General features: G+C 51.9%; 2 protein-coding genes across 2 annotated transcripts in view; one reads left to right on the top strand and one right to left on the bottom strand.

Annotated features, from left to right (window-relative positions):
* LPO (lactoperoxidase) overlaps positions 1-4664 on the top strand; it is a 16221-nt gene extending 11557 nt beyond the window's left edge. The window contains exons 10-13 of the mRNA XM_006756205.2: positions 1397-1649; positions 2666-2839; positions 3499-3736; positions 3912-4664. Of these exons, the coding sequence (XP_006756268.1) occupies positions 1397-1649; positions 2666-2839; positions 3499-3736; positions 3912-4119 (873 nt within the window). The 3' untranslated portion in view covers positions 4120-4664. The remainder of the gene's footprint in view (positions 1-1396; positions 1650-2665; positions 2840-3498; positions 3737-3911) is intronic.
* Positions 4665-6095: 1431 nt separating this feature from the next.
* The window catches only part of MPO (myeloperoxidase), a 10181-nt gene continuing 1949 nt past the window's right edge, over positions 6096-14327 (bottom strand). The window contains exons 7-13 of the mRNA XM_006756227.2: positions 13339-13657; positions 10753-10913; positions 9476-9731; positions 8859-9029; positions 7870-8107; positions 6927-7141; positions 6096-6193 (exon numbers count right to left, since the gene is read on the bottom strand). Coding sequence (XP_006756290.2) covers positions 6934-7141; positions 7870-8107; positions 8859-9029; positions 9476-9731; positions 10753-10913; positions 13339-13657 — 1353 coding nt within the window. The 3' untranslated portion in view covers positions 6096-6193; positions 6927-6933. The remainder of the gene's footprint in view (positions 6194-6926; positions 7142-7869; positions 8108-8858; positions 9030-9475; positions 9732-10752; positions 10914-13338; positions 13658-14327) is intronic.

Raw genomic sequence — 14327 nt, 5'->3', positions numbered from 1 at the left:
CTGCTGAAGATATTTGTAGGAAATTATCCAAAGAATAAAAACTATCTACCTAAACATTATCTGAGTTTAGGCTTGTATTCGTTTATGCAGGCTTCCAGGGATTTATTTTCTCACAGCTCTGGAAGCTGGAAAATCAAACTTGCAAGAAGGCTGCGTTTCCTCTGTGCCCTCACATGGTCTTTCCTCTGAGCATGCACCAACCTGGTGTCTCTCCCTCTTCTTAGGATGCTGGTCCTCTTGGTTTAGGGCCCCACCCTTATGACCTCATTTAACCTTAGTTACCTCTTTACAGGCCCAATCTCCAAACACAGTAGGGGTCAGAGCTTCAACATGTGAATTTCAGGGGTGCACAATTCCGGTAAAATAAAATCTTAATTAAAATGAATTCCAGCTCTTTCTTTCGACTTGTTTAGGAGGGCCACTAGAGAATTGTAAATTAGCCATGTGGCTCACATTCTGTTTCTAAAGGGCAGGGGCTGTACTTAGATCTCTTCCTTTGTTGCTTTCTCCTTAGATTAAGTTGCTATCACCTGGAGCTGAGAGAGGATTTGTGAGGAGGGCTGACAAGGCTTTTTGGACAACAAGAAAAAGAAACCCACTCAGGCTAGTGCAATGTTCAGGACTGGTTCAATCCTATACATGTGTCAAGTGGGAGCTGATAAGGGTTTCTCCTGGAACTCCAGGAAAGGGAGTATAGTTGGGCCTCAGTTAGGGTTAGAGCCGGAGACGGGAACCCATCTGGAATGAAAGCAGCTACTCTCACTCTGTCCCTCTCTCCTCTCTGCTCCTCTCTCCACTTCTTTGTTCCCCACTCTCTCTGCAGACGGGTTTTCTCTGCTTTTCTGCACATGGTAGAAAATGAAAACCCATATGTCCAGCCCCCACCTCAACCCCCGCCCGCCCCTGTCCCTTCAGATCAAGTGGCATCAAACTGGGCCAGTCCACTGTGGCCTAAAGCAGGATTCTGTCTCCTGCTGCTCCCCATAGCCCGAGGAGCAGGCCGCCTGCTCCAAGGATGCCCTCCACAAAGTCTGTGCTGCTGAACAAATTGGAAACAACCTAAGAGTAAAAGCGTGAAGGACCCGTGAGTGCAATAGAATATTATACACATGTAGTTATATCATCGTGAGTTAGGTAGAAATGTGATAAATGTGAAGTGAAAAAGCCAAATGCAAAAGTTTGCATTCTCTAGGATTACAACTATGTAAAATGTATATTGTATCGACAAATATTAGAAAGGCTAAACATTAATATAATTATTGTGTCATGTGGTGGCAAGATTTTCTATTTTTTGAAAAAATTCTTAATTTATGTTAGTTCATTGTTTTCAGAAACTGATCTCTCCATGGTGCAGCGTTTCTCACACCCTTTCCTCATGACTTGTTGCTCCTTCCAGATCATCACCTTTAGGGACTACCTCCCCATTGTGCTAGGTGTGGAGATGGAGAAGTGGATCCCTCCTTACAGAGGCTACAATAAATCTGTGGACCCACGAATTTCCAATGTCTTCACCTTTGCTTTCCGCTTCGGCCACTTGGAGGTTCCCTCCACTGTGTCCCGCCTGGATGAGAACTATCAGCCATGGGGGCCAGAACCAGAGCTCCCCTTGCACACCCTCTTCTTCAACAGCTGGAGGATGGTCAAAGACGGTAAGCCCATCCAGCCAGCTGCCACCTGGCTGTCTCACCCTGCAGCCTGCTTTTAAGGAAACCTGGCTTGGAAGTCAGACTCTAGGCACCTTCTGTATGACGTTGGGTAAGGGAATTCTCCTCATTGGGCCTCAGTTGTAAAATGTGGACAATAATAGTACCTATCTCGCTAGGGTATAAAAACAGTTTGAAATATTCGAGTAGAGCACCCAGCAACAGCTCCTGACACACGGGAGGTGGTCAATAAATTCTAGTTATTATTCTTTCCTCATCTGGCCTTTAAGGTGCCAGGTTTTTCCTACCTCCTTTCCCTGTGCTGGGCTTCCCTCATCTCTGTAGAAAAAATTGATGGGTTTGGTAAGTAAATTGCTCTTCTCTGTCCCCCTCTAAGGTTTTCCACTTCTATTAAGTGCCAAGTCAGGGCCATTTTTCTATAGATTTCTGCTACCTTTTCCTATGGAGCACCATTCCTTAAGGGAACATGTGGAAGGAGAAGGAACCAACTCTCTGAACTGGAGTTTGGAAAAAATCCTGAAGCTTGCCCTGGCCAGTGTTCTGTTAGAGCATCATCCCATGCATCCAAGGGTCATGGGTTCAATACCTGGTCAGGGCACATACTCAGGTTGCAGGTTCGATACATCCAGTCGGGTTGCGTGTATGAGGCACCGACCAATATTTCTCTCTCAGATCAGTGTTTCTCTTTCTCTCCCTCTCCATGTAGAATCAATGAAAAACATATTCTTGGGTGGGGGTTTAAAATTTTTTTTTCTGAATCTTATCTTCATGGTATTATTTCACAAATGGCCCTTTCTTCCACTCCAAAGCAGGCTGTCTGGACTGCCCCCTCCCCCAGCGCAACAGCGCACCCTGCAGGCTGCACTGTGCTCTTCTCTCCCCATTTGTAGCCTGAGAAGTTCAGTTGGCCCTACTTCAACCTGAGAGAAAATGTCTGGTGGAGGGGGGGAGCAGTAGTGGAAGATGTCCCCACCCTCCCCTCATCCCCAGGTTCCTTGCAGGTGGAATTGACCCTCTGGTGCGGGGCCTACTGGCCAAGAAGTCCAAGTTGATGAAGCAGAATAAAATGATGACGGGAGAGCTGCGCAACAAGCTCTTCCAGCCCACTCACAAGATCCATGGCTTCGACCTGGCTGCCATTAACATACAGCGTGGCCGGGACCACGGGATGCCTGGTGCGTGGGCCTGGGTCTGTCCTGGCCTGGGGAACATGAAGCTACTTTTTGGGGTTCTAGAGGACTCTCATCTGTCATCCTTAGGATCTGATCAATTCCAAAAGAGCAGGCAGATATACCGATTTTTAAGACTCATTTGCTCATCTGTGAAATGGCATCTCCCATTCTCCCTAATGTAGAAATAAGGAAACAATGGTAACATATCTGGTACCATTTTGGAGATCCTCAAATGAAAACGAGATCACCAAAGGACTTATAAAACCAGTTTGAAAGCCCAAGGAAAAAAAATAGAAAAGGAGAACAGAGAGAAATTGATGACTATGGGGCCTTCTTTTAGACCGAGGGGAGGCCATTTAATGTTATAATTAAGAGCCAGACTACCTGGATTCAAATTCCACCTGTGCCAGTTCTAGTTATGTGACCTTAGGCAAGTTACTTAACATCTCTGTTCTCCAGTTTCCATGTGTGCTTAGGATAGGGTCTGGACCCCCATAACCTGCTAGCCCTCTTGAGTCTGACGTGCCACAGGTAGCAAACAATGGAACCTCATCATAAAAGCTAGACTGTCTGGAGCGGATGGAACTGGAGTGGGTATGTGCATAAGGGGGGCTTTGGACAAGTAGTCCCTGGGATGAGACAGCTTCACTCTCTCTGCCTAGGGTATAACTCCTGGAGAGGCTTCTGCGACCTCTCGCAGCCCCAGACACTGGCAGAGCTGGGTGCTGTGCTGAAGAACGAAAAGCTGGCTAAGAAGTTCCTGGATCTCTACGGGACCCCTAGCAACATCGACATCTGGATTGGGGGCATTGCTGAGCCACTGGTAGAAAGGGGCCGGGTGGGGTCTCTCCTGGCCTGCCTCCTGGGGAAACAGTTCCAGCAGATCCGGGATGGCGACAGGTAAGTGAACCTCAGTGGGAGGGCAGGCCCTTCCCCGAGTGGGTGTCCCCACCTCCTGCGTGAGGACGAACACAGACCTCAGCATGGTCCCCATGACCTCCTTCCTTCCCCTTCGGAGGGCAGGGCAGGGTCAGCAGCTGGACGGTCTGTACAGACTGTGCTTCTGTTTCTGCAGGTTCTGGTGGGAGAACCCTGGCGTCTTCACTGAGAAGCAGCGGGACTCTCTGCAGAAAATGTCCTTCTCCCGCCTTGTCTGTGACAACACCCACATCACCAAAGTCCCGCCGAACCCGTTCCAGGCCAACAGCTACCCCCAAGACTTTGTGGACTGCTCAGCCATTGAGAAGCTGGACCTCTCACCCTGGGCCTCAGAGGGGATGTAGGGACCTTCCACACTGTGCGGGAAAGCGCCCTTTGGTCCGTGATGCCATTTCAAGCGAGTTCAATGACCACTCCCTGAGCCCTCCACACCCTGTCCCAGCCCTTCTTTTCAGCCAGGTCTTGTTACACCTGACAGATGCACACCCCACGCAAGCCCAAGGCCAGAGCCTTGGCCGTTCCTGTTCTTCCACCTGAAATCCACTGCTCCCATCCCCTCTGCCTGGGGAGATCCTCGTTTGTCATGATGTAGACTCTCGAGATGCCCTTCCAGGCTAGCTTGCCAGATGTCACCTATCCTCTCCATGGAATATCTTGGCCGAGGTTGTGGCCTTTGCACCCTTATCTTTCCTCTTTCTTCTCAACTAGATTGTAAGTTCCTTGAACCAGGGAATTGACCTGCTTCTGAGGGTCTCCTGTGCCCCCAGCAAGGTGCTTGGTATACAGTAAGCACTCAATAAATGCCTGATGATTGACTAATGATGCTGGCAATGACACTGTTCCCTTCTGGAAGGCAGGCCTTGGAATCACTGCCAATTAAGTAACTAGATGTTTACAGTTTCATCACTAAGAAGTGTGCATGGGTCTGGGGGGCTAAGAGGGCTTAGTTTGGTAGAATTTCAAGGAGTTCTCTAAGAAGAGGAGGGAGGGGCTCCCAGGAAAAGGAGCAATGGCCATAGAAAGGCAAGAGAGAAGGCCTGGTAATGTCAGGGATCAGGGAGGAAAGCCAAGCCTGGATCCCCCTCTATCTAGAGTTAATTTCCCTTCCAGAGGTCCTTCTAGGGTAGGCCTTGGAGCCTGGGAGGCCTCTAAAGGGACATTTCCAGAATATTCCTTGTGCTGCTAGCCAACACATATTCATGTATTCTTTTAAAATGACCCCCTGACCCCAGCCAGTTTTGCTCAGTGGATAGAGCATCAGCCTTCAGATTGAAGGGTCCCGGGTCAAGGGCACATGACCGGGTTGTGGGCTCGATCCCCAGTAGGGAGCGTGCAGGAGGCAGCCGATCAATGATTCTCATCATTGATGTTTCTATCTCTCCCTCTCCCTTCCTCTCTGAATTCAATAAAAATACATTTAAAATAAATAAATAACTCTCTGGGTAAGGTCAGCCCAGCCAGGGCCTCCAGGTGCCCTCCCTGGTGGGATGGGGGTGGGGACGGATGGGAGGTACTTAACCATCTTGTGGGAACAGCCCAGAATCCGGAAGACCTGGGCTGCAGCCCTGGCCCTGGTACCGATTTCTTCAAGGCCTCAGAGAAGCCCCTTCACATCTCTGAGCACCATACTCTTCATCAGTGAACTGAAGATAAGTTTTATGCTGCTCTGGTGAGGTCCTGGTGTGGCCTGGGGCTCCTATGGGTACATTAGCTCCAGCGTCCTACACACTTTCAGTTGAGGGTGCCCCTCCCTAAATGTGGGAATCCATCTTTCAGATTATAGGGTCCATGCTCCAGGCAATAGGGAAGTACCCTCCTTCCCTTGTCTCAGCTCTGGCCACATAAAGCCAGGACTGAGAAGGAGTCTACTGTGAGGGTCCCTGAACCACTGTGCCGGCTGCAGGGATTCAGGATCCAGAGGTCCCTTCCCATCACACCTCCGCTCTTGACTTCTTGCAGGACAGTGTTTTGGCTCCTCTATTCCCCAGCACCTGACACATGCCTGACACAGAGTGAGTGTGTAGCAAATATTTACTAGAGCAATGAATGAGCATAAGAAGTTGGTGGGCACAATTCCTGTTCTCCAGGAGATGTGGGTGGAAGGTGAGGGAGGAGGGTCTGCTCTGTTTGGCCTGGCCCCTAGGCTTCTAAGCACGGACTGCCTCCCATGTGTGGATCCGCTAAAGGAGGACTGCTGGATACCCTCACCCCCAGTGCAGAAAACACCGGGCCCTGAGGCACAGACCACACTGGTTCAAGTTCAGAGCCCAGAGCCCAGAGCAAGCCCTATAGTGAGACTAGCCTCACTGCAGACACAGAGTAAAGATCCCCATCAGTGCTACTTTATTATCATAAGTGTCAGGTACAAACAAATGGTACAAAAGAGCCAACGTGCCCCAGTTCCTCTCCAGGCAGCTCCTGTGAATAAGCAAGAGAACAGGGTAAGGAAGCAAAAAGGGAGCCATGGACTGAGCCTGGCTCACCTCGGCCCGTAACTCAACCACCACATACAGCCCAGGTGCTAATGGCCATTCCTCCAGGGGTGCAAAGGCGAACCAGGACACTGTTGAGGTGTAAGCTCCCCAAGGGAAGAACCTATCTGTCTTTCTCTGTGGTTCCCATGCCTACCACAGTGCCTGGCAGATAGTAAGTGCTCGATGATCAAAGAACTAGAGGATGCAGATGAGCCCTGTAAGGAACTGTGACCCCTGTATAGTAGCTGTTCCCAAGAAGGAAACTCAAGCTTAGCAAGATGGAGTACTGTGTTCAAGGTCGCACAGCGGGTAAGCTGTAGAGCAGGGATTTGAACCCAAGCAGCCCGGCTCCTGAGCTCACTGTGCTCCTCACCAATCCACTCTGCTGACTTCCATACACTTGGTACTCACAGAAACAGCAAACACACACTCACACAAAGGACACACATACACAGCACACAACACACTACCCATGTTCACAGATAACACACACACACACATAATAAAATTTATATACACTGCACATGCGCACACACATATATGAATGAATGTCTAGTCATTCATTTTCTCAGCTGGCACCCAGAGCAGGGATGGGCTGGCTTCGGGAAGAAAGAGCTGTGGTTGCAATTGCCAGCCCAGGTGTGTCCAGCCTTCACCTCCGTGCTGCGCCCCCTTACCCAGCCTCTACTCCCTTTCCCTCCAGGAAGCCAGGTCCAACTTGGGGACTCGACTGCAGCTGACAAAGTCCCGAGGGAACTTGTTGGACATGAAGATGTTGTTCTTGGACACGGTGGTGATGCCTGTGTTGTCGCAGATGATGCGAGGCAAGGTGACATTGGCCAGGGCCTGCTGCTGCCGCGTGCTGAATACGCCCCTGTTCTGCCACCAAAACCTGCGTGGGAACACCCCGGTCATGGCACCTGAGGCTCTCCTGGGCTGGGAGGGCGTCACCTGGCTTGAGCCACCCCTGGAGGCAAGAGAACCACAGCAGACACTGCTCTACAGCACAGGAGAGCTCGGGGCCTTCAGGCAACCAGGGGTTTCCAAACAAGCGCAGCCCCACTCAATGCACAGGGTAAAGCCCAGCTACCCAGAGGCCCTTCCCCAGCAACCTGCGGGCACCACGAACGCTGGACAGGGACCTGGGCCCACACTGGCCTCTGGCCTGAGCTGCACCCACGGGGATGGAGAGGATCGTGGGGGTGCTTATAACCTTTCCACCTAGAGAGGGACACCTTTTTCTAATCTCCCCAAAGGCACACCACAGGCTAGGTGAGAACTAGGTACGGCTGAGGTCAGAATCACCATGAAATGACACTAGAAGCATATGACTGTTCAGTGGTGACTGACAGCACCACGGTGGCACCCAACACACAGAAGTAAAGGGTGGCATTTTCTCAGTCTTCCCTCCTTCCCAGCCAGGGGTCCAGGTCCCTCCTTGCTGCACCCCCAACAGGTTCAGAGCACATGCAGGATCCCTTTAAGGTTCCCTGAAATACACTGGGAAGTCCTGGATTCCTTCCAGCCCTTCATTTCACTGGAAAAAGTTGGGGACCCGAGAGATCTGGGACAGGACCAGGGCCACACTGCGTGCCCGGACCACCCCACCTGCCTCCTCACCGATCGCCATCACGGAGCTGCCTGAACTGGGTCCCGATGAGGCAGGCAAGGAGTGGGCCCACGCGGCCCCTGCTATTCAGGGGCTCGGCCACGCCGCCCATCCAGATGTCAATGTTGTTGGGTGTGCCGTACTGCGCCATCAGCTTCCTCGCCAGGTCCATGTTCTTCAGCACGGTGGCCAGCTCGCCCACTGTTTGGGGCTGAGGCAGCCCACAGAAGCGCCTCCAAGCATTGTACCCTGTGTCGGGGGAGGGGAGTGGGGGCTGTGGGTATCTCTCAGAGAACCCTCCTTCCCACTACACCAAGGCCATACACAGAGTCAGAGAAGGGAGGGGAGGTCACCGGAGGGCTTCTCCTGGGCTACAGACCCCTGGGAACCCTGAACCCTTAGCTCAGGCCAAGGGGACAGCTGAGTTGCTCCAGGACCCTCTCTGTCTTTCCTTTGCCCTCCCACCCTAAAGCAAATCCTAAATTGCCACAACTCCTGTCAGGTCCAAATGTAGGGACATCTCATTGTCCCCCTCTGGAGACCTCAGACCTGTGAGGGGTGAGGTGTGTCTAGAAGGCTCAGCCACAGGCTTGGAGGTCAGGCCGATTTGGGTTCCAGCTCTGCTCCTGACTTGGCTGGAGAACCTAGGCAGGTCTTGAATCTCTGCAAGCCTCTCTCCTCACCAGTAAAATGTGAGTGATGACACTCTTCCCCTCAGAGCTCATGTAACATGAAGCAAAATGAAACGATAATGGAGACGGATTTTCAGACTATAGAGGTGAGGAGGCTTGTTGTTATTATGATGGTGCTCCAAGTTTAAGGGTTACAGCATCGCAGAGGAGGCCAGGAATTACTGAAAATGGACAAGGTGGGCCCAGGGAGAGGCAAGTGCCTGACCTCAGATGGATTCCTAAGAGCAAGGTGCTAGGGCTGGAGGAAGTCTTGGGTAGCTGGGGAGACTGGAGTGGGGATCGGGGAGGGGGATCCTGCGGCCCCTCACCTGGGAGGCCGTGGTCCCGGCTGCGCTGCATGTTTAGAGCCGGCAGGTCCAGCCCGATCCTCATGACCTGCTCAAACAGCCGCTCCCGGATCTCATCCACCACAATCTGGTTCTGGCGATTCAGCTTGGCAGGGGTGGCCATGAGGCCCCGGAGGATGGGGTCAATGCCACCTGGGGGCAAGAGGGGAAGGGGTGTCTGGCTCCGTGTCAGAGCTCAGGTAGGCGTCAGGGATAAGTCCAAGGTAGGGTCAGGCGGGTTGCAGAGAGGGCTGGGCATATGCCGCTCCTGGTGCCAAGGTGGTCCCAGTGGGAAGGCTCTCACTGGGGCATCAAGGTCTCAGGGGATTATGTCGTTCAGACTGGCAAGGTCAGGGTGCTCCCAACACCCCTAGCCTCCTGGGTCTCAGAGTCACAACACACAGTAAGGAGCCAGCTCCCTATGCGCCATTCCCACCCCATTCTTTACTATTAGATGTAGAAGCAAGTCAGGTAAACTGAGGCTGGGAAGTCAGATCAGAGCCCCAGAAGTGGAAGGAAAGAGGATTTCTCCTGCCCTGGCTCCCTGTGGCCAAACCCACCCCTACCCGACCCTCTCTCCTGGCCTCGGTCCCGCTCACCTTCCAGCACAACCCTCCAGGAGGCAAAAAAGACCTGGCTGAGTGGAACACGGGGGTTGGGCCCCGTGGGCTTGTACTGACTGTCCAGGCGGAACATGAAAGGCTGGATGAGGGTGTGGCCATAGCGGAAGGCGTTGGTGAAGACGTTCGCGATCCGAGGGTCCACCGAGTCATTGTAGGAGCGGTACCTGGGCAGGTACTTCCTCATGGCCTCTGGACCCAGCACCAGGGGCAGGTAGTCCCGGTAAGTGATGATCTAAAGAAAAGTCACTCAGAGTGGCCTCTCTACTCAACCCTCCCTGCAGAGTTGCCACCTGCTCCTGGTTTGGGGGATCTCTCCCATTAAATTAAAGGTAATTATGCTGCCCTCTGCCTAGGATTAAATAACAAAGGGGCTTTGTTAGTCATTGATAACTCCCTGGACTTGGAGTTATCAATGTCTCATTTCTCTTACTAACTTAAACACTTCTTGCAGGCAATGATTATATCTCATTTCTCTGGGAATTACTCAGTGCCCAGCAAGTACCTGGCTCCCAGTAGGGTTCAATATATGACTGTCGAAGGAAGGGAGGCAAAAAGCCACCCTAGGTGACTTTCCCCAGTGAGGAAGAGATACAGAACAATCTCACTCTAGATTCTAGACTCTGGAATTTCCTCTGAGGCTTAAATGAATCTCACTTACATTCTTGGTGCAACTCAAAAACTCACCCTCTGCTCCTGCAACTTTCTCCCCTACCAGAGTTTTAAAAAGGGGTGTGTGTGTGTGTGTGTGTGTGTGTGTGTGTGTGTGTGTGTTTATGTCTCCAGGAGAGGATGGGGGATGGGGGTGCTGGAGCATCAAAGGTTGGAAGAAAGAACCAGGAACACTGCCCAGGAATAAACAAGGTTAAGGAGACGGAGTGAGCTATGATAAAGCCAAAAAGAATAGGTGAGTGGGTAAAAGAGCCAAGAGTGACAATGAGATGAAGGAGAGGAGAGGCATTTATTCAATTGCTACTTTAGACGCAGCAATTTAACCCTCCCAATTCCATTCTCAATGGACAGAATAGACAGGGGAGCAAGGCTGGGAAAGAGAAGATGGAAGACAAGTACCACTTGTCAGGCATTTAGTATCCGCCAGGTGTTTTCCTATATGTCCTTTACTCTGCAGCGTCATGGATGAAGAAACGGAGGCTCTTGAGGTTAAACTGCCCAAGGTCAGACAGCATGTGCCAGAGGCACGTGTGGGTCCCAACTCGGCCTGACCCCTGGCATCATCGATGCTCTGGATTGCCCACCTGGATCATGGCTCCCACAATCTTCCGGGCCTCCTGGTAGAGTCTCTCTCCATCCCAGCGGGGATTCAGGCGCTTGAGCTGTGTGGCCAGCCGGTTGTGTTCCCGCAGAAAGAGCGTGTGCATGGAGGTGAGCTCGGGCATCTCACTGGAGCGGGTGTCCCCTTAGGGTGGAAGGCACTCCTAAGTCCTCCATCCTAGAAAGGACTTGCTCCATTGAAACTCTCTCCCCTGAAATGCCTCCTACCCAGTCCACCCATCTTTGCACACCATGTTCAGATTACACCTCCCCTACTCGTTTCCCTGGCCCACCACAATAGCTTCTTCCTTGGTCTAGGCAGCGGTTCTCAACCTGTGGGTCGCGACCATCGGAAAACACATACAGCATACCAGATATTTACACTATGATTCATAACAGTAGCAAAATTACAGTTATGAAGTAGCAACGAAAATAATTTTATGGTTGGGGGTCACCACAACATGAGGAACTGTATTAAAGGGTCGCGGCATTAGGAAGGTTGAGAACCACTGGTAGGGGCACTGCTGGTCAGAGACGTTCATTCAATAGGGGTCAGATCTGACATAGGACTTGCTACCTTCCCGTGCCTGAGACCGGGAGCTCCTTGAGAACAAGGCTTGCCGTCTTTTGCCTTTTTGTATCTGACCCTCTCACCCAGCACACTCATGTAAGACACATGGGGTTTAACACAGTGCTTGGTACAAAGCAGGAGAGCCATGAACACTGCCTGGTTGACTTATTCTCTTGATTTAGGGAAAGCCAAAAAGTAGCATGCCTGTTGGCACTCCCTACTTCCATGCCCATGTCAGGAACAGCCAATGATCACAGCATTCTAACTTGCTAACATCAGATGCAACCTCAGAATCCCTCTCAACACGGGACTCTAGAAAGCCACTACCTTCTGAGTAACTCTGATCAGAGCGGCCATCCCTACCCTGACTACATGCTAATCGTGCAGCCTATTCAGGGAAGGGGGCTGAAGCCCAGGATGTTTAAAGTCCATGCCTGAGACTGTTCAAAGAAGCTGAGTTAGACCCCTGATCCCTCTAGTCCTCCCCAACCCTTCTCTGGAAGGGCTCAAGGTCCGTTTCAGCGGGGCATTGGGTTTAGTCCTCAGCAGCTCTAAAGGCTGCTGGGAAGGAAATTCCATGAGAGCAGCTTTTCCATCCCATGAGCTGCCAGTGATCATGATGATCCAGGTCTGGGAGAGGCAACTCGCCAACACCAGGCTGGAGGCAGCCCAGACTGCCTAAGGAGTGCAGCTCTTCCCTCACTAGCCAAAAAAGTCCACACTGCATTCCTCCCCAGGGTTCAGCCATTAGAAGCCACCAGGAGGAGAGGCTGGGAGGTCACAGGGAAGGGCCCAGGCCCACTATTGGATCTACATTAAAAACCAGTGGAGTAGCCCTGATTGGTGTAGCTCAGTTGGTTGCGTGTCGTTCCGCACACCAAAGGTCACCAGTTCGATTTCCACATGCCCGGGTTGCAGGCTTGATCCCCGGTGGTGGAGTGCAGAAAGCAATTGATCAGTGTTTCTCTTTCTCCCTCTCCTTTCCTCTCTCTTTCAAAGTAAATTTTAAAAAGTTTTTTAAAAGAACCACAGACAGATAAAATGAAATGTAAAAATAAAGAATGCATCTCTTACCTAAGTATGTTGTTACTAAAAACAAGCAAACAAAAAAACATTGGAGTAAATTATACAACGGTCTAACCCAGTGGTTCTCAACCTTGGCTGCACATTAGAATCACCTGGGAACCTTTTTAAAATCCTGATTTCTGGGCCTCATCCTCCTGAAATTCTGTTTCTTTGTTACTAATGTTGTGGCCCCACCCCATAACAAAAAAACAGAATTTCTGGAGGATGAGGCCCAGAAATCAGGATTGTAAAAAGATTCCCAGGTGATTCTAATGTGAGCCAAGGCTATGAGGCCCAGAAATCAGGATTGTAAAAAGATTCCCAGGTGATTCTAATGTGCAGCCAAGGTTGAGAACCACTGTGTTACAGGGACTCAAGATGGGCAGGAGGTGATATGGAGCAGTTCTATATGTCCAACAGAACTTTCTGAATGGATGGCCATGTTCTACAGCTGTGCTGCCCATGGGAGCCACTAGCCTATGAGGCTGTGAAGCACGTGAAATGTGGCTAGTGCAGTGGAGAAACTGAATATTTACTGTACATTAATATAAATTAACGTCGCTTTAAATGCAATTAGCCACATGTGGCTAGTGGCTACCTAACTGACCATGTGGTGAAGAGGGTGAGGACCTCACATTGTTCTCTGTCCCTTAGTTCCCTGTCCCTGGGGACTCAACTGTGCTCTCTGCCAGGGCCCAGAGGGCAAGAGAGAGAGACAGAGAAGTGGATGGACAGAGGCTCCTCCGACCATCCCTGAATCTCCTTCTTAGGTCTGAGTTTTTGGGTTTTTTCCTTTCTGGCTCCATCAACTGTAACCAAGGCAACTGGATTAATAGCATGAAGTTGGTGAGGGTACAAGCTGCTTACAAACAGGCCCTCTGTGGCTCCAGCGGGGGCACCCCTGTGCCATCCCAGGTCCCTGACCAGGTCTGACCTGCCAGGAAGCAGCGGATGCGCGCTGAGCGGTTGGTGAGGAGACAGGGGTCATCGTGCAGGTTGTCGAAGGGCAGCAGCGCCCGGCCGTTGTCTGTGAAGCGGTCATTGACCTTCATCAGCCCCAGCTGGTTCGTCGTGTTGCGAAGTTTCCTGGCCAACTCATCCTCGCTGCCGTACACCATGCTGGCGTCCAGGAAGGAGGTGAGGGCGTTGATCTGGTTGAGGATGGTGATGTTGTTGCTCGAGCAGGCAGGGCAGGAGCGGAAGAAGGGGATGCAGTCCCTTTGGTTCCTGATTCGAGGGTCATTGGGTGGGATCTGTATGCACAGAGGGAGACCCAGCCAGTTCACCCTGGGATCTGTATGCACAGAGGGAGACCCAGCCAGTTCACCAAGGCTGGGCCGTGGGCAGGAGTGGCTCTCCCCCTGTCCACCCTCCTGAAGGCCTTGACCCCACCTCGGAAGCAGCCTGCGGCCAAGGACCAGAGGGGGGAGACCCAGACACCAAAACGGGGTCCCTCGGGACTTCTGGCTTCCTCACACTACAGGGGGCTTATCGAGGCTCACAAGGGATCTGTCTGAGGTTCCCCGTGCAGAGTGCCTCTGAGCTCCAGGGCTGATGACCAGAATGCTGGACTGGGAACGTGGGGCTCCTTGGAGGTGAACCCACCAGTCCTCCGACCTTCCCCCTTCATGTCCCATCTCTCAGTACTTCTCTGCTCTGGGTCTGCTCCTCCCTCCCGCTCCTCTTCTTTTCCCTTTCCTGTCCTGGTCTCTCTCCTCCCCGTCCCTTTCCTGCCTCTCAGGTTCTCCTTCCTTCTCTCCTACTCTCCCTACACAGACCAGCCTGGCCCCACACCCCAGGCTCTGTGTAATGTGGCTGCGGCTGCAGGAAGATGCCTTCTTTGTGGAGAGGAAAGAGGACTGAGCATCGGGTACCCTGCACAGAAGTTTGAAGGACCGTGGGAAGGGCCTCAGCTGGGGGTGG

This window comes from Myotis davidii, unplaced genomic scaffold, assembly GCF_000327345.1.
Source record: "Myotis davidii unplaced genomic scaffold, ASM32734v1 scaffold993, whole genome shotgun sequence".
Taxonomy (NCBI): domain Eukaryota; kingdom Metazoa; phylum Chordata; class Mammalia; order Chiroptera; family Vespertilionidae; genus Myotis; species Myotis davidii.
This window is presented reverse-complemented; position numbering and strand designations above follow the sequence as displayed.